General features: G+C 44.9%; 2 protein-coding genes across 2 annotated transcripts in view; both read left to right on the forward strand.

The window, feature by feature from the left end:
- LOC310865919 (LIM domain-binding protein 3-like) overlaps positions 1-18285 on the forward strand; it is a 76131-nt gene extending 57846 nt beyond the window's left edge. Inside the window, exons 8-15 of the mRNA XM_083775120.1 lie at positions 3521-3834; positions 4626-4739; positions 5263-5426; positions 6565-6770; positions 7167-7347; positions 8918-9038; positions 10087-10202; positions 14478-18285. Of these exons, the coding sequence (XP_083631246.1) occupies positions 3521-3834; positions 4626-4739; positions 5263-5426; positions 6565-6770; positions 7167-7347; positions 8918-9038; positions 10087-10202; positions 14478-14567 (1306 nt within the window). The 3' untranslated portion in view covers positions 14568-18285. The remainder of the gene's footprint in view (positions 1-3520; positions 3835-4625; positions 4740-5262; positions 5427-6564; positions 6771-7166; positions 7348-8917; positions 9039-10086; positions 10203-14477) is intronic.
- A 2387-nt stretch (positions 18286-20672) lies between these two features.
- LOC310865935 (bone morphogenetic protein receptor type-1A-like) overlaps positions 20673-22455 on the forward strand; it is a 64699-nt gene continuing 62916 nt past the window's right edge. Inside the window, exon 1 of the transcript XR_014569855.1 lies at positions 20673-20977. The gene's annotated coding sequence lies outside the window, so the exon portion shown is untranslated. The remainder of the gene's footprint in view (positions 20978-22455) is intronic.

A 22455-nucleotide genomic window follows, 5' to 3' on the forward strand; every position in this document is an offset into this window, starting at 1 on the left:
GTCATGTTTAAATGCTTCACACGGTCCCTCCCACCACCGTGACCGATGAGGTCATGTTTAAATGCTTTAAACGGTCACTCCCACCACCGTGACCAATGAGGTCATGTTTAAATGCTTCACACGGTCCCTCCCACCACCGTGACCAATGAGGTCATGTTTAAATGCTTCACACGGTGGTCACTCCCACCACCGTGACCGATGAGGTCATGTTTAAATGCTTCACACGGTGGTCCCTCCCACCACCGGGACCGATGAGGTCATGTTTAAATGCTTCACACGGTGGTCACTCCCACCACCGTGACCGATGAGGTCATGTTTAAATGCTTCACACGGTGGTCACTCCCACCACCGTGACCGATGAGGTCATGTTTAAATGCTTCACACGGTGGTCCCTCCCACCACCGGGACCGATGAGGTCATGTTTAAATGCTTCACACGGTGGTCACTCCCACCACCGTGACCGATGAGGTCATGTTTAAATGCTTCACACGGTGGTCCCTCCCACCACCGGGACCGATGAGGTCATGTTTAAATGCTTCACACGGTGGTCACTCCCACCACCGTGACCGATGAGGTCATGTTTAAATGCTTTAAACGGTCCCTCCCACCACCGGGACCGATGAGGTCATGTTTAAATGCTTCACACGGTCCCTCCCACCACCGTGACCGATGAGGTCATGTTTAAATGCTTCACACGGTCCCTCCCACCACCGTGACCAATGAGGTCATGTTTAAATGCTTCACACGGTCACTCCCACCACCGTGACCAATGAGGTCATGTTTAAATGCTTCACACGGTCCCTCCCACCACCGGGACCAATGAGGTCATGTTTAAATGCTTTAAACGGTCCCTCCCACCACCGTGACCAATGAGGTCATGTTTATAGGTTTAGGTTGTGTTTTTAATCAACCCCAGAGTGAACATAATATATAGTGTTTTGGTCAAACATAATTCAATGACGTTTGGGACATTCAGGTAAGTATGTTTGTAGAATAACATGTATATACATTTTTGAGGGGTGCCAGCCCCTCCTACACCCCGAACGCCCCGGGTTATTCAATCCATTAAATCAGAGCGCCCAGTGGTTCATAGCAGCGGAGCACATTTAGCGACAGACCAGGAGGAGGCGCTATCCTGGATTTAGCTGAAGTAGACTATAGCGAGGGGACCGCGGTGGGCAGTCTAACTCATAATCTGTTCTTAGAATTGGACGGAATGATTTAGATCGAGAGTTATTGACGTTTTAAGATTTTCCGATCTCGTCGGCTGAAATGGGAACATTTCCGACGACGTCCCACCGGGAAATTAACGTTGAGTGTTGCGCAACAGACGCTCCCAGCCTGTGGAGCTACAGACGCTCCCAGCCTGTGGAGCTACAGACGCTCCCAGCCTGTGGAGCTACAGACGCTCCTCCCAGCCTGTGGAGCTACAGACGCTCCCAGCCTGTGGAGCAACAGACGCTCCTCCCAGCCTGTGGAGCAACAGACGCTCCCAGCCTGTGGAGCTACAGACGCTCCCAGCCTGTGGAGCGACAGACGCTCCTCCCAGCCTGTGGAGCAACAGACGCTCCCAGCCTGTGGAGCTACAGACGCTCCCAGCCTGTGGAGCAACAGACGCTCCTCCCAGCCTGTGGAGCTACAGACGCTCCCAGCCTGTGGAGCTACAGACGCTCCCAGCCTGTGGAGCTACAGACGCTCCCAGCCTGTGGAGCTACAGACGCTCCCAGCCTGTGGAGCAACAGACGCTCCTCCCAGCCTGTGGAGCTACAGACGCTCCCAGCCTGTGGAGCTACAGACGCTCCCAGCCTGTGGAGCTACAGACGCTCCCAGCCTGTGGAGCTACAGACGCTCCCAGCCTGTGGAGCTACAGACGCTCCCAGCCTGTGGAGCTACAGACGCTCCCAGCCTGTGGAGCTACAGACGCTCCCAGCCTGTGGAGCTACAGACGCTCCCAGCCTGTGGAGCAACAGACGCTCCCAGCCTGTGGAGCTACAGACGCTCCCAGCCTGTGGAGCGACAGACGCTCCCAGCCTGTGGAGCGACAGACGCTCCCAGCCTGTGGAGCTACAGACGCTCCCAGCCTGTGGAGCTACAGACGCTCCCAGCCTGTGGAGCTACAGACGCTCCTCCCAGCCTGTGGAGCTACAGACGCTCCCAGCCTGTGGAGCTACAGACGCTCCCAGCCTGTGGAGCTACAGACGCTCCCAGCCTGTGGAGCTACAGACGCTCCCAGCCTGTGGAGCAACAGACGCTCCTCCCAGCCTGTGGAGCTACAGACGCTCCCAGCCTGTGGAGCTACAGACGCTCCCAGCCTGTGGAGCTACAGACGCTCCCAGCCTGTGGAGCTACAGACGCTCCCAGCCTGTGGAGCTACAGACGCTCCCAGCCTGTGGAGCTACAGACGCTCCCAGCCTGTGGAGCTACAGACGCTCCCAGCCTGTGGAGCAACAGACGCTCCCAGCCTGTGGAGCTACAGACGCTCCCAGCCTGTGGAGCGACAGACCCTCCCAGCCTGTGGAGCTACAGACGCTCCCAGCCTGTGGAGCAACAGACGCTCCCAGCCTGTGGAGCAACAGACGCTCCCAGCCTGTGGAGCAACAGACGCTCCCAGCCTGTGGAGCAACAGACGCTCCCAGCCTGTGGAGCTACAGACGCTCCCAGCCTGTGGAGCGACAGACCCTCCCAGCCTGTGGAGCTACAGACGCTCCCAGCCTGTGGAGCAACAGACGCTCCCAGCCTGTGGAGCAACAGACGCTCCCAGCCTGTGGAGCAACAGACGCTCCCAGCCTGTGGAGCAACAGACGCTCCCAGCCTGTGGAGCAACAGACGCTCCCAGCCTGTGGAGCAACAGACGCTCCCAGCCTGTGGAGCTACAGACGCTCCTCCCAGCCTGTGGAGCAACAGACGCTCCCAGCCTGTGGAGCAACAGACGCTCCCAGCCTGTGGAGCAACAGACGCTCCCAGCCTGAGAACTCAGCGTGTTAATGTTTGTCTTTAGTTCAAAGTTTGTTTAGTAAACAATGAAGGGAAAATGTACGTCACAATGTATGTGTCGTTTACGTCATATTGTCTCTTTATTGTTAACGGTGTTTAATGTTTGTGTCGGCACCGTTTGTTTTACATCACCATTACATCACCTAATCAACATGAGTTAGACTTTAATATATTAGCCTCAAGAAAGATGAAGGCCAGACATGTTTTATTTTATTTTATTTTTTATCCCACGATTTTGTAACCCAGTTTTCTTTTTCACCCAGTGCCAATTATCTAATGTAATCCTGGGCGCTACACTTCCTCTGCCAACCTGGGGGGGGGCAGCGGACTGACCTCATGCCTCCTTCTATGCATGAGGAGTCCAAGCTGCTTCTTTTCACCTGACGTAGCCAGACATGTTTTTAATCAGATATTACGATCATTATTGTCCCACATTCCTATTGTTTTCATTCCCTTCAAAACAACGGTCATAATTAGCTGGGGGAAAAAAAAGAAAACAATCTTCATTTCCTTTTAACCTCCTCAGCCAATACGCACAGCCGCCTGCCATGTACCAGGCCCCGCCCATGGCCCAAGGCCCGCCCCCTCAGCAGTACCAGCCAATGCCGCAGCAGTACCAGCAGTATCAGCAAGGCCCACCCATGCAGCAAGGCCCACCCATGATGCCACAAGGCCCTCCCATGATGCCACAAGGCCCACCCATGATGCCACAAGGCCCTCCCATGATGCCACAAGGCCCACCCATGATGCAGCAAGGCCCACCCATGATGCAGCAAGGCCCACCCATGATGCAGCAAGGCCCACCCATGATGCCACAAGGCCCACCCATGATGCAGCAAGGTGATTATATATATAAATGATCTGCCTTCCGTCTGTCCAACTGTCTCCATACAAATGTATGCCGACGACACAGTTCTTTATATACACGCTAAAAACAAACAACTAGCAGCAGATAAATTAACTGCAGCCATTGGCCACGTATCAGATTGGCTGAGGAACTCATGTTTGCATCTGAACAAAAACAAACTGCTTGTATTTTTTGTGATGTATTCCCATGCTTCTTGTTCTTGCTTAATGTAAGTCGCTCTGGATTAAGAGCGTCTGCTAAATGCCTACATTGTAATTGTAAATTGTATGTATTTTTCACGTAACTCCACAGACCCTGACGTTGACATTCTCATTGAGGGTAGTAGTATTCAGATAGTATCAGAATTCAAATATCTTGGAATTACACTAGACTCAAACTTGACATTTAAAAAACATGTAAAAGATGTAGCCAACAAAATCAAATTCAATTTATCCAATTTCAGACACATAAGACTAGCAGAACATGATTCATAATACTCATTACATTAACATTATGAATCATGTTCTACTTACAGTAGAACATGATTCATAATACTCATTACATTAACATTAACATGATTCGTAAACTCATAGTTAACAGATTCACAAAACAAAACTTTATTTTTAACTCCATGGACACATTTTTAATATGTGACAATGTGCATATTGATGATATAATAATATAATCAAACTTCATTTATAATCTGTGTAAATGAAGTTTGTTTTGATTTGATGTCAATGTGATTTATTATAAATTAATTTGTTTGTTTTGATTTGATTTGAAGGCCCGCCCATGATGTCACAAGCCCCGCCCATGCAGCAGAGCTCCATCCAGATTCCAATGGGTGGCCCCGCCCCCAAGGTGGTTAGCTCCGCCTCCATCTATCCCACCCAACCTGGTAAGGACCGCCCCCTCATTAGCATACAAGTAAGACGCGCAAACGCGGGAAGCGAACGCAGTGTGTGTGTATGTGTGTGGTTGTTGTGTGTGTGTGTGTGTGTGTGTGTGTGTGTGTGTGTGTGTGTGTGTGTGTGTGTGTGTGTGTGTGTGTGTGTGTGTGTGTGTGTGTGTGTGTGTGTGTGTGTGTGTGTGTGCGCTACAGCTGCGCCCTCTGGTGTGTGTGTGTGTGTGTGTGGGTGTGTGTGTGTGTGTGTGTGTGCTACAGCTGCGCCCTCTGGTGGCGGGCGGGTGGTGTCACAGCGGGACAGACAGACACACACACAGACATGATCTGCAGGGTCTCATAGTTAGTGCTCATTGCATTCGCAATAAACCCCATCCACCCTGGTAAGGACCTCCCCTCATTAACATATAAACCACACCCACCCTGGTAAGGACCTCCCCCTCATTAGAATAAAACCCCACCCCTGGTAAGAACATTGGCCCCAGTCTCTGTGACACTCTCTTTCCCCTGTGCCTAGGCTCCGCCCCTGCCCCAGGCCCCGCCCCTGCCCCGGGGGCCCAGCCCGCGGCCCCTCCCCCCTCCAGTGCCAACCGACCCCCCTGGGTGACGGACGACGGCTTCGCCGACAAATACGACCCCGCCAAGACCACCACGACGGTCAAGATACAGCCCCTCCCCCAGGTAAGACCACACCCACCACAAGATACAGCCCCTCCCCCAGGTAAGACCACACCCACCACAAGATACAGCCCCTCCCCCAGGTATGACCACACCCACCACAATATACAGCCCCTCCCCCATTTCCCCCGATCCGATATACAGGTTTAATGTTTGTTTTTAGTTCAATGTTTGTTTTAAAAACATCATTGAAAATGAAGGGAACATGGACGCCATCTTGTCCCTAAACACAGACATTAAACTCCATTAACAATGAAGGGAACATGGACGCCATCTTGTCCCCAAACACAGACATTAAACTCCATTAACAATGAAGGGAACATGGACGCCATCTTGTCCCCAAACACAGACATTAAACTCCATTAACAATGAAGGGAACATGGACGCCATCTTGTCCCCAAACACAGACATTAAACTCCATTAACAATGAAGGGAACATGGACGCCATCTTGTCCCTAAACACAGACATTAAACTCCATTAACAATGAAGGGAACATGGACGCCATCTTGTCCCTAAACAGAGACATTAAACTCCATTAACAATGAAGGGAACATGTACGCCATCTTGTCCCCAAACACAGACATTAAACTCCATTAACAATGAAGAGAACATGTACCCCATCTTGTCCCCAAACACAGACATTAAACTCCATTAACAATGAAGGGAACATGTACGCCATCTTGTCCCCAAACACAGACATTAAACTCCATTAACAATGAAGGGAACATGGACGCCATCTTGTCCCCAAACACAGACATTAAACTCCATTAACAATGAAGGGAACATGGATAGCAGATCTACATCGAGCTTGTAGGTCTGCTATTTTTTTTTAATCGAAGAACGACTGACATAGAAACATAGCTTTTTCAGAAAGCTGTCATTTTCAAACAGACCTTTTTAGAATCTGATCTCAGGTCAGAATGGGTTGAACATCTACGTTATAATTCATGCTATTGAAAAACAGCAGATCTACAAGCTCGTAGTGCGCCACTCGGTGGTGTTGTGAAACGTGAGGGTATTTCACAAAATTTTCAGAATTTAGAAGATTCTTAATTTTTTCGATGTCAGACGTAAATGGGCTGGACAATGACGTAATCACTGTGACCCCCCTCTCTCCCCCCCCCCCCCTCTCCCCCCCAGGCCGCCCCTCCTCCCCCCGCCTACATCCCGGGCCCTCCTCCCCCCGCTGCGGCGCCCGCCCCCCCCAACCCTAGCGCCGCCCCCTTCAACCAGAGCCCCGCCCCTTTCTCCGCCCCCTCCGTGGCGAGGGGCGTGGCCCAGCGGGCCGAGCGCTACACGGGAGGAACCCGCACGCCGCTGTGTGGATCCTGCAACGGAGTGATCAGGTGACCTGTCTGTCTGTCTGTCTGTCTGTCTGTCTGTCTGTCTGTCTGTCTGTCTGTCTGTCTGAACCTGTCTGTCTGTCTGTCTGTCTGTCTGTCTGTCTGTCTGTCTGTCTGTCTATATATATATTGATAGTACTATTTATGTATATTTCCCTACCAGAGGACCCTTCCTGGTGGCACCCAGAGGACTTTAACTGTAATATTTATGTATATTTATGTATATTTGTGTATATTTCCCTACCAGAGGACCCTTCCTGGTGGCACCCAGAGGAGTTTAACTGTAATATTTATGTATATATTTGTGTATATTTATCTACCAGGGGACCTTTCCTGGTGGCACCCAGAGGAGTTTAACTGTAATATTTATGTATATATTTGTGTATATTTATCTACCAGGGGACCCTTCCTGGTGGCGTTGGGTCGTTCGTGGCACCCAGAGGAGTTTAACTGCCACTACTGCCACTCCTCTCTGGCAGACGTGAGCTTCGTGGAGGAGCAGAACGCCGTCTACTGTGAGAACTGCTACGGAGAGTTCTTCGCCCCGACCTGCGCTCGCTGTAGCACCAAGATCATGGGGGTGAGGCACGCACGCACGCACGCACGCACGCACACAATTTACATTCAGCAGACACTCTTAATCCAGAGCGATTTACATTAAGCAAGAACAAAAAGCATTGCAATACATAAAAAGTAGTTATCATGAAACATGCGTAAGCTAAGAACGTAACAGTGGCACAATCGTTCTTGCACAATCGGTCTCGCACAAAGTTCATTCCATAGTTTAGATTGGGAGTGAGTCTGTAGTTCTGACTGCAATGGGAAGTTCATTCCATAGTTTAGATTGGGAGTGAGTCTGTAGTTCTGACTGTAATGGGAAGTTCATTCCATAGTTTAGATTGGGAGTGAGTCTGTAGTTCTGACTGCAATGGGAAGTTCATTCCATAGTTTAGATTGGGAGTGAGTCTGTAGTTCTGACTGTAATGGGAAGTTCATTCCATAGTTTAGATTGGGAGTGAGTCTGTAGTTCTGACTGTAATGGGAAGTTCATTCCATAGTTTAGATTGGGAGTGAGTCTGTAGTTCTGACTGTAATGGGAAGTTCATTCCATAGTTTAGATTGGGAGTGAGTCTGTAGTTCTGACTGCAATGGGAAGTTCATTCCATAGTTTAGATTGGGAGTGAGTCTGTAGTTCTGACTGCAATGGGAAGTTCATTCCATAGTTTAGATTGGGAGTGAGTCTGTAGTTCTGACTGTAATGGGAAGTTCATTCCATAGTTTAGATTGGGAGTGAGTCTGTAGTTCTGACTGCAATGGGAAGTTCATTCCATAGTTTAGATTGGGAGTGAGTCTGTAGTTCTGACTGCAATGGGAAGTTCATTCCATAGTTTAGATTGGAAGTGAGTCTGTAGTTCTGACTGCAATGGGAAGTTCATTCCATAGTTTAGATTGGGAGTGAGTCTGTAGTTCTGACTGCAATGGGAAGTTCATTCCATAGTTTAGATTGGGAGTGAGTCTGTAGTTCTGACTGCAATGGGAAGTTCATTCCATAGTTTAGATTGGGAGTGAGTCTGTAGTTCTGACTGCAATGGGAAGTTCATTCCATAGTTTAGATTGGGAGTGAGTCTGTAGTTCTGACTGCAATGGGAAGTTCATTCCATAGTTTAGATTGGGAGTGAGTCTGTAGTTCTGACTGCAATGGGAAGTTCATTCCATAGTTTAGATTGGGAGTGAGTCTGTAGTTCTGACTACAATGGGAAGTTCATTCCATAGTTTAGATTGGGAGTGAGTCTGTAGTTCTGACTGCAATGGGAAGTTCATTCCCTAGTTTAGATTGGGAGTGAGTCTGTAGTTCTGACTGTAATGGGAAGTTCATTCCATAGTTTAGATTGGGAGTGAGTCTGTAGTTCTGACTGCAATGGGAAGTTCATTCCAAAGTTTAGATTGGGAGTGAGTCTGTAGTTCTGACTGCAATGGGAAGTTCATTCCCTCCTCCTTCACCAGTAGCGTTGCAGTTTATAAATCCAACGTTAGTACTAGTAGACTCGAAACAACTTTGACGATTTGCTGACGGACAGGAGGTGATGGCATGTGTCATGTGGTGTGTAGACAGGTAGTGATGTCATGTGTCATGTGGTGTGTGTTGACAGGAAGTGATGCACGCCCTGAGGCAGACGTGGCACACCACGTGCTTCGTGTGTGCAGCGTGTGGGAAGGCTTTCGGAAACAGTCTGTTTCACATGGAGGACGGAGAGCCCTACTGCGAGAAGGGTCAGTACACTACACTACACTACACACTACACTATACACTATACACTACACACTACACACTACACACTACACACTACACACTACACACTACACACTAACATAGAGGAAACATCTGTTTCACATGGAGGACGGAGAGCCATACTGTGAGAAGGGTCAGTACTTTATACTAAACAGCAGTGTGGCCTCTCTCTCTCTCTGTAATGTAATGTAAAGTGAATGTCTATCTCCCCTCCAGACTACAACTCTCTCTCTCTCTCTCTCTCTCTCTCTCTCTCTGTAATGTAATGTAAAGTGAATGTCTATCTCCCCTCCAGACTACAACTCTCTCTCTCTCTGTCTGTAATGTAATGTAAAGTGAATGTCTCTCTCCCCTCCAGACTACATCTCTCTCTTCAGTACTAAGTGTCATGGATGTGACTTCATCTCTCTCTCTCTCTCTCTCTCTCTCTCTCTCTCTGTAATGTAATGTAAAGTGAATGTCTCTCTCCCCTCCAGACTTCATCTCTCTCTCTCTGTCTGTAATGTAATGTAAAGTGAATGTCTCTCTCCCCTCCAGACTTCATCTCTCTCTCTCTTGTCTGTAATGTAATGTAAAGTGAATGCCTCTCTCCCCTCCAGACTACATCTCTCTCTTCAGTACTAAGTGTCATGGATGTGACTTCATCTCTCTCTCTCTCTCTCTCTCTGTAATGTAATGTAAAGTGAATGTCTCTCTCCCCTCCAGACTTCATCTCTCTCTCTGTCTGTAATGTAATGTAAAGTGAATGTCTCTCTCCCCTCCAGACTACATCTCTCTCTCTCTCTCTGTCTGTAATGTAATGTAAAGTGAATGCCTCTCTCCCCTCCAGACTACATCTCTCTCTTCAGTACTAAGTGTCATGGATGTGACTTCACCTCTCTCTCTCTGTCTGTAATGTAATGTAAAGTGAATGTCTCTCTCCCCTCCAGACTACATCTCTCTCTTCAGTACTAAGTGTCATGGATGTGACTTCACCTCTCTCTCTCTGTCTGTAATGTAATGTAAAGTGAATGTCTCTCTCCCCTCCAGACTACATCTCTCTCTTCAGTACTAAGTGTCATGGATGTGACTTCCCGGTTGAAGCAGGAGATAAATTCATTGAGGCGCTGGGACACACCTGGCACGACACCTGCTTCGTCTGTGCTGTGAGTACAACTACAATACCCACAATGCACCACTACACTGTACTACACTACACACCTGGTACTGCTTCGTCTGCGCTGTGAGTACAACTACAATACCCACAATCCACCACTACACTATAGAGCGTAACAGTCCCGCCCCCTTTCATGACGACGCCAGGCCCAGGAAATAATTCCCAATGTATTTTTCCCATAGATATTTCAAAAAGTATCCACTGTATCCACTTCTATTAGATAGCCTCTTCTAATAGAAGAGTTAGGACATTGAGGGGGCAGAAACCCAGAGCCATCTAATAGAAGAGTTAGGACATTGAGGGGGCAGAGACCCAGAGCCATCTAATAGAAGAGTTAGGACATTGAGGGGGCAGAAACCCAGAGCCATCTAATAGAAGAGTTAGGACATTGAGGGGGCAGAAACCCAGAGCCATCCAATAGAAGAGTTAGGACATTGAGGGGGCAGAAACCCAGAGCCATCTAATAGAAGAGTTAGGACTTTGAGGGGGCAGAAACCCAGAGCCATCTAATAGAAGAGTTAGGACATTGAGGGGGCAGAAACCCAGAGCCGTCTAATAGAAGAGTTAGGACTTTGAGGGGGCAGAAACCCAGAGCCGTCTAATAGAAGAGTTAGGACTTTGAGGGGGCAGAAACCCAGAGCCATCTAATAGAAGAGTTAGGACATTGAGGGGGCAGAAACCCAGAGCCATCTAATAGAAGAGTTAGGACTTTGAGGGGGCAGAAACCCAGAGCCATCTAATAGAAGAGTTAGGACATTGAGGGGGCAGAAACCCAGAGCCATCTAATAGAAGAGTTAGGACTTTGAGGGGGCAGAAACCCAGAGCCATCTAATAGAAGAGTTAGGACTTTGAGGGGGCAGAAACCCAGAGCCATCTAATAGAAGAGTTAGGACTTTGAGGGGGCAGAGACCCAGAGCCGTCTAATAGAAGAGTTAGGACATTGAGGGGGCAGAAACCCAGAGCCATCTAATAGAAGAGTTAGGACATTGAGGGGGCAGAAACCCAGAGCCATCTAATAGAAGAGTTAGGACATTGAGGGGGCAGAAACCCAGAGCCATCTAATAGAAGAGTTAGGACATTGAGGGGGCAGAAACCCAGAGCCATCCAATAGAAGAGTTAGGACATTGAGGGGGCAGAAACAGAGCGCTGTTCATGCAGCCTGAACTGAGACAAGCTGGAGTTGGAAATACATTGTTTTCAACGAGGGCGGCGCAAATAAGAGCTATTTTAAGCATGTGTGCAACATGACAACTGTTTTAAAGTATTGTACAGTGACAACTAAAGTCTCTGTAATGTTTATGTTGTACTATTACTACAAAACAATCTAAAATAAAGGGATTTAAGATCATTGAAGCCGGGCTGTTGCCTGAGTCCAATGCATTTCTGCCTACTTCTGGTCCAGGACTTGTCCCAGTTGGTTGTCCCCATTCTCAATAGAAGTCTATGTAGGAGAGCCTCCATTGGACTGAAGCCAATATAAGTCTATGTAGGAGAGCCTCCATTGGACTGAAGCCAGTAGAAGTCTATGTAGGAGAGCCTCCATTGGACTGAAGCCAATAGAAGTCTATGTAGGAGAGCCTCCATTGGACTGAAGCCAATATAAGTCTATGTAGGAGAGCCTCCATTGGAATGAAGCCAATAGAAGTCTATGTAGGAGAGCCTCCATTGGACTGAAGCCAATTAAGTCTATGTAGGAGAGCCTCCATTGGACTGAAGCCAATAGAAGTCTATGTAGGAGAGCCTCCATTGGACTGAAGCCAATAGAAGTCTGTGTAGGAGAGCCTCCATTGGACTGAAGCCAATATAAGTCTATGTAGGAGAGCCTCCATTGGAATGAAGCCAATAGAAGTCTATGTAGGAGAGCCTCCATTGGACTGAAGCCAGTAGAAGTCTATGTAGGAGAGCCTCCATTGGACTGAAGCCAGTAGAAGTCTATGTAGGAGAGCCTCCATTGGACTGAAGCCAATATAAGTCTATGTAGGAGAGCCTCCATTGGAATGAAGCCAATAGAAGTCTATGTAGGAGAGCCTCCATTGGACTGAAGCCAATAGAAGTCTATGTAGGAGAGCCTCCATTGGACTGAAGCCAGTAGAAGTCTATGTAGGAGAGCCTCCATTGGACTGAAGCCAATAGAAGTCTATGTAGGAGAGCCTCCATTGGACTGAAGCCAATTAAGTCTATGTAGGAGAGCCTCCATTGGAATGAAGCCAATAGAAGTCTATGTAGGAGAGCCTCCATTGGACTGAAGCCAGTAGAAGTCTATGTAGGAGAGCCTCCATTGGACTGAAGCCAATAGAAGTCTATGTAGGAGAGCCTCCATTGGACTGAAGCCAATTAAGTCTATGTAGGAGAGCCTCCATTGGACTGAAGCCAATAGAAGTCTATGTAGGAGAGCCTCCATTGGACTGAAGCCAATAGAAGTCTATGTAGGAGAGCCTCCATTGGACTGAAGCCAATAGAAGTCTATGTAGGAGAGCCTCCATTGGACTGAAGCCAATAGAAGTCTATGTAGGAGAGCCTCCATTGGACTGAAGCCAGTAGAAGTCTATGTAGGAGAGCCTCCATTGGACTGAAGCCAATAGAAGTCTATGTAGGAGAGCCTCCATTGGACTGAAGCCAATAGAAGTCTATGTAGGAGAGCCTCCATTGGACTGAAGCCAATAGAAGTCTATGTAGGAGAGCCTCCATTGGACTGAAGCCAGTAGAAGTCTATGTAGGAGAGCCGCCATTGGACTGAAGCCAGTAGAAGTCTATGTAGGAGAGCCTCCATTGGACTGAAGCCAATAGAAGTCTATGTAGGAGAGCCTCCATTGGACTGAAGCCAGTAGAAGTCTATGTAGGAGAGCCTCCATTGGACTGAAGCCAATAGAAGTCTATGTAGGAGAGCCTCCATTGGACTGAAGCCAATTAAGTCTATGTAGGAGAGCCTCCATTGGACTGAAGCCAATAGAAGTCTATGTAGGAGAGCCTCCATTGGACTGAAGCCAGTAGAAGTCTATGTAGGAGAGCCTCCATTGGACTGAAGCCAATAGAAGTCTATGTAGGAGAGCCTCCATTGGACTGAAGCCAATAGAAGTCTATGTAGGAGAGCCTCCATTGGACTGAAGCCAGTATACGTCTATGTAGGAGAGCCTCCATTGGACTGAAGCCAGTAGAAGTCTATGTAGGAGAGCCTCCATTGGACTGAAGCCAATAGAAGTCTATGTAGGAGAGCCTCCATTGGACTGAAGCCCCATGAAGTGAACACAGTTTGCGTAACTCTGTCTATATCTACGGCTCTGCACTAATACTACACACCTGGGCACGGCACCTGCTTGGTCTGCGTGACCAACAACTTAAACATCTTCTTTACAAACATTAACAACTTAAACATCTTCTTTACAAACATTAACAACTTAAACATCTTCTTTACAAACATTAACAACTTAAACATCTTCTTTACAAACATTAACAACTTAAACATCTTCTTTACAAACATTAACAACTTAAACATCTTCTTTACAAACATTAACAACTTAAACATCTTCTTTACAAACATTAACAACTTAAACATCGTCTTTACAAACATTGCAACAACGCTGGTTAACAAACTGTCCTCCCACTCTGGGCTCTTTGCTGTAGAACCTTCTACAGAAACCAGGTGTTTGTAAAGATGATTTTAAACTAGTTATGGTTAAAATGGTAACAACTGAGGAGGTACTGAACCCTAGTATGGCCCTTGATGCTATTGACGTAATTAATCAAATTGTTTTATTCCCTATAATCGGGGGCTAATTAATGTAGAAAAATGTAGCAAATTTTTGCCGATGTAATCTATCTAAAACCGTCCGAAATCCTCGCGTGCACGCTCTCGCACGCACGCACGCGCGCACGCACACGGTCTTTATGTGCATAGCTGCGTAATATGCGATATTCTGGGGCTTGATTATAGAGCTTAATTTGACTTAGATATTAAAATAAACGATGCCGCACATGCTCAGATGCCCTCTAGGCCTGTGAACATAGATGTGCCACGCAATGGTAGGCCTGGAGGGCACATCTGAGCATGTGCGGCGCTGCAAGTCTTACACGAAATGCGTTCGGGAAACCCAGCCATTGTCTCTCTCTCTCTCTCTCTCTGTAATGTAATGTAAAGTGAATGTCTCTCTCTCTCTCTCTCTCTCTCTCTCTGTAATGTAATGTAAAGTGAATGTCTCTCTCTCTCTCTCTCTCTCTCTCTCTCTCTCTGTAGTGTAATGTAAAGTCAATGTCTCTCTCTCTCTAGGTGTGTAATGTGAACCTGGAGGGTCAGCCCTTCTACTCCAAGAAGGATAAACCTCTGTGTAAGAAACACGCTCACGCCATCAACGTCTAGACGCCTCCCTGCTGCCCCCGGTGGCCGTCAGGAGGCCCTGCAGCCCAACGCCAACACCACCACAGCGGGCGGGGGTGAGGAGGGTCCCTGCCATGCCCCCCCCCCCCCTCAGTCACCTCCACGACTAAAATAAGCCACAAGCTGAAGTGGAACACCTAAACTGAGGAAACAACACCTGTGTGTGTTTTTAGAATGCCCTTATAAGGAATAACTACTTTGTTTTTGCATTTTTAGTTTTTAGTTTTTTTTTTGCGTTCACATTCAGTGATAACACGTTTTCACACGATGCTGTTTTTTGAACACGGAAATGACGTGATTGTTACGACCGGCAGACAGACAGACAGACAGACAGACAGACAGACAGACAGACAGACAGACAGACAGACAGACAGACAGACAGACAGACAGACAGACAGACAGACAGACAGACAGACAGACAGACAGACAGACAGACAGACAGACAGACAGACAGACAGACAGACAGACAGACAGACAACACCTTTTCATAGACTACTGTTGAATTACAGCTTACTTTATACAAACACACTAGATTATTATCCAAGAAATGAACTAGATTATATGCAATACATGAACTAAATAAACTAGATTATATGCAATACATGAACTAAATAAACCTGGTTATATGCAATACATGAACTAAATAAACCTGGTTATATGCGAGCTCAGTGTCATCAGATTCAGCAGAAATGGAAATGAAAAAATAAAAAAAGATTGGATTGTAAAGATAATTTAAAATAGATTTTCGTGAACGCAAAATGCCAGCTTTTATTCTGGGATTTCAGGAGACTTTCCAGACTATATATAGATCGTGGACTTCACAGCGTTAGTTAGCTAATGTAGTGTCATCGCGTTAGTTAGCTAATGTAGTGTCATCGCGGACTTAGCGTGACTTAGCTAATGGGTGTCATCGTGGACTCAGCGTGACTTAGCTAATGGGTGTCATTGCGGACTTAACGTTAGTTAGCTAATGGGTGTCATCGCGGACTTAGCGTGACTTAGCTAATGGGTGTCATTGCGGACTTAGCGTGAGTTAGCTAATGGGTGTCCTCGCGGCTGCCTTTGTCCATGTTCTTTACCGTCTACGCCGGTTTGCAATGCGTTCTGAGCTGGTGTATATGCTGCGCTACACGCTACGCTACATGCTACGCTACACGCTCTGCGTGCACCACCGGCCTGCGGAGAAGTATACATCTTATTATCGTGTGGAGAATGTGTGGAGGTTTAGAATTACAACAGATAACTGACTATTTATTTCTTTAGGTTTCACATGAAGTAGGAATTATTATTATGGATGAACCAAATTATAGAGAGTTTTAATATTTATTGTGTATTTTGAGCGTGTGATATTTATTCTACTGCTGTTTATTGAATCTATTTATTCATCTACTGCTGAATCGGTCGGGAATGTTTGGATTGCAAGCGTCACAGAATGTTTATTTTTCTCTTCTTTTGTTTTGGTATTTTCTGTTTGTTTTATTTATGATTTAGTGACAAAAGTGAAGCGTAACACTTTTTACACACAAACATTTTAACAACACAAGCAACACGTTTTAGACAATAAATCCATTTTAACTCATCATTCTGGGTAGAATATGTTCATGCAATTAAAAAGAAACTACCTTTAGAGCCTCCTGCTGGTCGACATGGAGTACTGCCTGAAAACATCACCGAAGCAGAAGGAGTTTTAAAGTTTTTACTTCGGGTTCAAATCCCGGTTCGGACACCAAAGTTACGGTGATCCAAGGGGATTATTAATGCAAACACAAGGATTCTAATATAACTAATTATTGCTTTGAGAAATTATGTAAAATGTTTTGATTGTGATACAGATAAATAACAATAACATATATATATATATATATATATATATATATATATATATATCCAATATATCAATCCAAACTGGAACAAATTAATTATCAAGCTCTGAGAATGCACAGGTCCAATTTGAACCTTCTGACCACATTAAGGAGTTCACCTAAAAAGCGACTTATTTTCTATCAATTATTTACACGTCCCGCGAGGCCTGCAAGACTTCACGGGCTGTGTTTAATTAACAGGAAATAAGTTATGTGATAATTAATAGGGTGTGTAATTCATAGGAATTATAAGTCATGTTTGGAAGTCAAAGGATCCCGAGGAGGTGTCGTTTATTTTTTGGGGGGTGGAGATCATGTCTTTGTGTTTTTGACGTGCCTTTACTGTAAAAAAAATATATATCACTGTGTGTGTGTGTGTGTGTGTGTGTGTGTGTGTGTGTGTGTGTGTGTGTGTGTGTGTGTGTGTGTGTGTGTGTGTGTGTGTGTGAACGCGTGCGTGCATGTGTGCTTGCGTGAGAGTCGTTTGCGTGCGAGTGTACAGTTTTTAGCTTTTGACAAGTCATTTTTTACTGGTTGTGGTATTTTAAATGTGCGAGCGTGTGAGTGGACGGAGATATCAGGTGGTTTCATTATGGTGAACGAGACACATTCGGATTTGCAATATTTTAATATTCACGAAGAAAGTATTTTTTCTGCTCGAAATGATCATCAGTTTGAAAATGGACTGTTTAGTTTTTGCTCCTCGTGGAAGGGAGAATCGCTTTTTTAAATCCAGCTGATGGCTGCTCAGATGGGGGGGGGGGGCTATCTGTCCTATACGACAATGTTCCAAACTCGCCGACTTACAAACCATAGACTTATACAAGCCATAGACTTATACAAGCCATAGCTCGGCTGTTTTAGGATTCTGGGTATATGAATCCCCCCCCCCCAAAAAAAACAATCACATTTATCCATATTTTGTATACGTTGGCTACTATAAAAAATAGCAGATCTACAAGCTCACAGTGTGACACTTTATAGTGCCACGCTGCGAGCTTGTACATCTGCCATTTTTTGAACATTTTAGAAAAATAATCTTGAAGGCGTTTGGGTCCCCATGGAAGGGAGAATCACCCCTGATAGCTTTTCTTTTCCTTCAACATGAAGGTTGTTGACATGAAGATCTTTGAGAAGCGTTGTTTAACCCATTCTGAACGGGAACCCATTTTGGTGTTAGCATCATGTTATGCTTTAGCTATTGAAAAATAGCAGATCTACAAGCTCAGCCACTCGGTGGCGCGCTACGAGCTTGTAGGTCTGCTATTTTTGAAAAATCGAAGAACGACTGACATTTTTAGAATCTGATCTCAGGTCAGAATGGGTTAATGTAACCACAGAGCACCTCATGTCCTAGAAGTGGTTGTTTGGAATCTAAGACTGAATATAATTTGTATTTTCTGCGTGTTGTTTGTAGTTTATACTGAATGTCGAGCACCATGAACCTTACTCTGTTATACTGTCCGTTATAACACCAACCACTGTTTCACTGTTTTCATATTTTATTGTCTGTTATCACCAACCTGGCAACCTCTGTTTCACTGTTTTCATATTTTATTGTCTGTTATTACCAACCTGGCAACCTCTGTTTCACTGTTTTCATATTTTATTGTCTGTTATCACCAACCTCTGTTTCACTGTTTTCATATTTTATTGTCTTGTTATCACCAACCTCTGTTTTACTGTATTCATATTTTATCGTCCGGTATCAGCCACTGATTTCATATTTTATTTTGCCAGCACAATGTTTGTTCTGCGTGTACGAGCAGACAGTGATATAGACATCTAGGATGGTTTGAATACTTTGAGAATGTGTCAATAAATTATTTCACAAAATGCTTTTTGTCCTTCACGGTGTGGTTTGTGCAACTAATATTAGGGTTACGGTTAGGGATGTCCCCGATACAAACTCCACATGCCCCAACATGTTATCTACCTGGCATAGTGTCGACCCCTTACCCCTGTGTGGGATCACTGGTTAGACTGGCATAGTGTCGACCCCTTACCCCTGTGTGGGATCACTGGTTAGACTGGCATAGTGTCAACCCCTTACCCCTGTGTGGGATCGCTGGTTAGACTGGCATAGTGTCGACCCCTTACCCCTGTGTGGGATCACTGGTTAGACTGGCATAGTGTCGACCCCTTACCCCTGTGTGGGATCACTGGTTAGACTGGCATAGTGTCGACCCCTTACCCCAGTGTGGGATCACTGGTTAGACTGGCATAGTGTCGACCCCTTACTTACCCCTGTGTGGGATCGCTGGTTAGACTGGCATAGTGACAAGATGACGTACATGTTCCCGTCATTGTCAATGGCGTTTTTAAAACAAACATTGAACTAACAACAAATAAATCTATTGTTGAAAAGTTGCGACTACATTATGATTATGACAATGAATTGTAAATATCTCATCCGACAAACATCGAGCACAAAACCAACATTAAACTCTGTTCATTGTTAATGGCATTTAATGTTTGTTTCAGGAAAAACACATTAAACCCTGTAGGAGGCACTAGCGCCCCTCAAAAATAAAATAGAAATATTTAAGATGACCGTACTCCTTTCTACCAGCAGATGGCAACCATGCAGGAGCTGCATGTAGGTGTGTGACTGTAACGCAGCATTGATTGATTGATTGATATGGAATATGGATTGGATGACGAACTAAAAAACTGTAGTAGAATAAATACATTTAAAAAATTGTATAGATCAAAAATAGTAGATACATTATAGAACATTGATATGATGTTTTGTTTTCTCGTTTTGTGTTTTGTTTTGTTGTTTTTGTCTTGTTCCTGTTAACTGTATTGTCCTGTCTGTCTTTGTTTTTGTTTTATGTTATCTTTGTTTGTTTGTTTTGTTTTCTTGTTTTTTTTCCCCTGCTGTTTGCTTTGTTGTATTATTTTACCTATGAAAGCCATTTATCTGTTAGAAGGGTAGGCACTATAAGCTTAGGCTTCAGCCTACACCTTTTTGGTCAATGTTTCTTTTGCAAAAAAAAAAAAGCAGGCACTGCATTGATTTGTTTTAATGACCAAAATAAATAAACCCTACTCTATATATAATGTTATTCACAGTGTGTAGAACGGGATTCAGATCAATACAAAGATCAGATCAGATAAATAAACTATATATAATGTTATTCACAGTGTGTAGAACGGGATTCAGATCAATACAAAGATCTGATCAGATAAATAAACTATATATAATGTTATTCACAGTGTGTAGAACGGGATTCAGATCAATACAAAGATCAGATCAATACAAAACCTGCTACGAGGGTAAAACCATGAAAACTGAGGGTAAAACCTTGAAAAGCACTAAGACTTGTTTACGGCAGGGTCCTGCATGTTTAATTCATCAGAGCATTTAGAGACGTGCAGAGATTCAATTCAATTCAATGTTTAATTTATAAAAATGTCAAAACACAGGTTTTAATTGTCAAGCAAAGCAAGAGTCAAAATATAATAGGGAAAGTACAGTTGGAGGTACAGCATTGTGTAAACAAAGTATAATTGGAGGAGGTACAGTATTGTGTAAACATAAAGTATATACAGTTGGAGGTACAGCATTGTGTAAACATAAAGTATATACAGTTGGAGGAGGTACAGCATTGTGTAAACATAAAGTATATAGGCCTACAGTTGGAGGAGGTACAGCATTGTGTAAACATAAAGTATATAGGCCTACAGTTGGAGGAGGTACAGCATTGTGTAAACATAAAGTATATACAGTTGGAGGAGGTACAGCATTGTGTAAACATAAAGTATATGTTGGAGGAAACATATCGACTAACTGGCCTTGGAATGAGGAAGTCACTAATGTTGCTCTGGAGAGGGAAGTCTGGAGCTCTCTGGTGGAGCTGTTGCCCCCGCGACCCGACTACGGATAAGCGGTTGAAGAATAAAGATGGATGGATGGATGCAAACTTCTTCCATATTGCTGCTGTGTTCACAGTTCACACACTGTTGAATTTCTTTTTTAGTCGTGTGCGTGTGTGCGTACTCCTTCCTACCAGCAGGTGGCAGCCAGGAACTTCGATAGTGTGTGTGAGTGTGTGCGTGTGTGAGTGTGTGTGTGTGTGTGTGTGTGTGTGTGCGTGTGTGTGTGTGTGTGTGTGTGTGTGTCCCCCCCCCCGCCCCCAGTCAGTCTGCAGTCGTGATTGCCAGTGAGTAGTAGGCTAGTAGCTACACCTCTCTGTGACTGTGTGTACGGGAGCGTGCGTGGAGGGTTAAAAAAAAAAACGCATTTCTCCAACAAACAACAACTGAACAACACCACGGACACGCGCATTAAACAAACAACGCACGGGGATACAAAGTGTGTGTATGTGTGTGTGTGTGGACTAATTTAAACTCTACGGACGTTATTTTAACACAATGTGGAGATCTTTACTCGGTGGGATCTGATCTTCTTTTAAAGGCTTCTGTTTTTTGTTTTTTTTAAACCGTCGGAGTTTTTAGTTCCAACGGATTTATTTATATTAAATAACACGACGACGAGAGGACGAAAATAAACACATCTAAAAGGTAGGTTTGACTTGACGTTATTTATAAATAATAATAATAATAACGACACGAATGAGATGTTTCTAAAGTTTTTAAATAAAAAGATGAAAGGCTCTTTGGGCTCCGGCTACGTCCTGGAGGTGGATTCCAACACGGAGCTGGAACGGACTGCGTGTCATGTTCTAGAATCTAGAGAGAGACTAAAACTAAAAGACGTTAATAAAAATAAGGAAAATGACCGAAATAAATGAAGTCCGTTTATATAAAACACAACGCTGGTTGTTCTTCTGACGTCAACGTTGACGAGAATCAACTCTGTTGTTTTTGTTGTGTTGTTTTTTTTTCTTTAAACCCGACGATAATAAAACACGACGATAAAAAGTTGTGCTTTAATTTATGCGTGGCTCCGTTTTTCTTCCTCCCAACAACAAGTCAACGAAAATAAACACAAACTTAACGAATAATCGAAGTGTTTTCGTCCACAGTTCACGTCACCGTGGCGTTAAAAAAAACACGCCGTTTTTTAGTGTTAAAGTAACGTCTTTTTTTCTGGTCGAACTATAATATAAAAGCGACGATAATAAGGTTTTTTCTCCAGGAAGTAGACGGGCCCGCGGCATCAGATCAGAGATCTGATGTTTCCTGAGATTTTGGGTGAAATAAACAACAAAGTTTAACTAAGTGTTAAACGTTGCATTTTTATTTAAATGTTTTTTTTTTTTAACCTTTTAAAGACATTGATAAAAGTGAGCTATAGCAACCTTCTGATTAGCCTCTTAGCTAGAGCTACACTTTAACACTAAATAAACGTTTTAAATTCAGTGAATTTACTGTAGATAAAGTTATATATTGGATGGTTTGTCTTCATAACAAACATTTTACTGCTATAATGTGTTCTTATATTGTCTGCAGTTTAAAGGCTACACATTCACCCTTTAACTAAATGTCTTATAGCTCATATTTAATGTCAGTTTGTTGTTAAATGTTTTTATCATCTCAACCAGACTGTGGGTCAATACATGATGTACAAGATTCTGCATGTCAGACCACAGCTAGGGGGTCCCTCTTTAGCGTTAGGGGTCCTATATGGACCACAGCTAGGGGGTCCCTCTTTAGGGTTAGGGGTCCTCTGTGGACCACAGCTAGGGGGTCCCTCTTTAGGGTTAGGGGTCCTCTGTGGACCACAGCTAGGGGGTCCCTCCTTAGGGGTCCTATATGGACCACAGCTACAAGATAATGTTGTTGTCGTTGTAAACATTAATATTGTGTTTTAGGGACGTGATTCTACAGAGGAAAATAAACTGTATCATTCTGTGCTTTTCTCTCGCTGGATAAATGATTGTTTCATCATTAAAAACAATTCAATCACTCATTCATTCAGCTGGGGACCCCCTGGGGACTGACCCCCCTCGGGGACCACCCTGGGGACCCCCTGGCCTGGCCATGTGATTTAGTTATCGTGTTATCTAAATATGTAGCACAATCCTGGTTCACCTGTG

This window comes from Protomyctophum parallelum, assembly GCF_964188405.1.
Source record: "Protomyctophum parallelum genome assembly, chromosome: 10".
Classification (NCBI taxonomy): domain Eukaryota; kingdom Metazoa; phylum Chordata; class Actinopteri; order Myctophiformes; family Myctophidae; genus Protomyctophum; species Protomyctophum parallelum.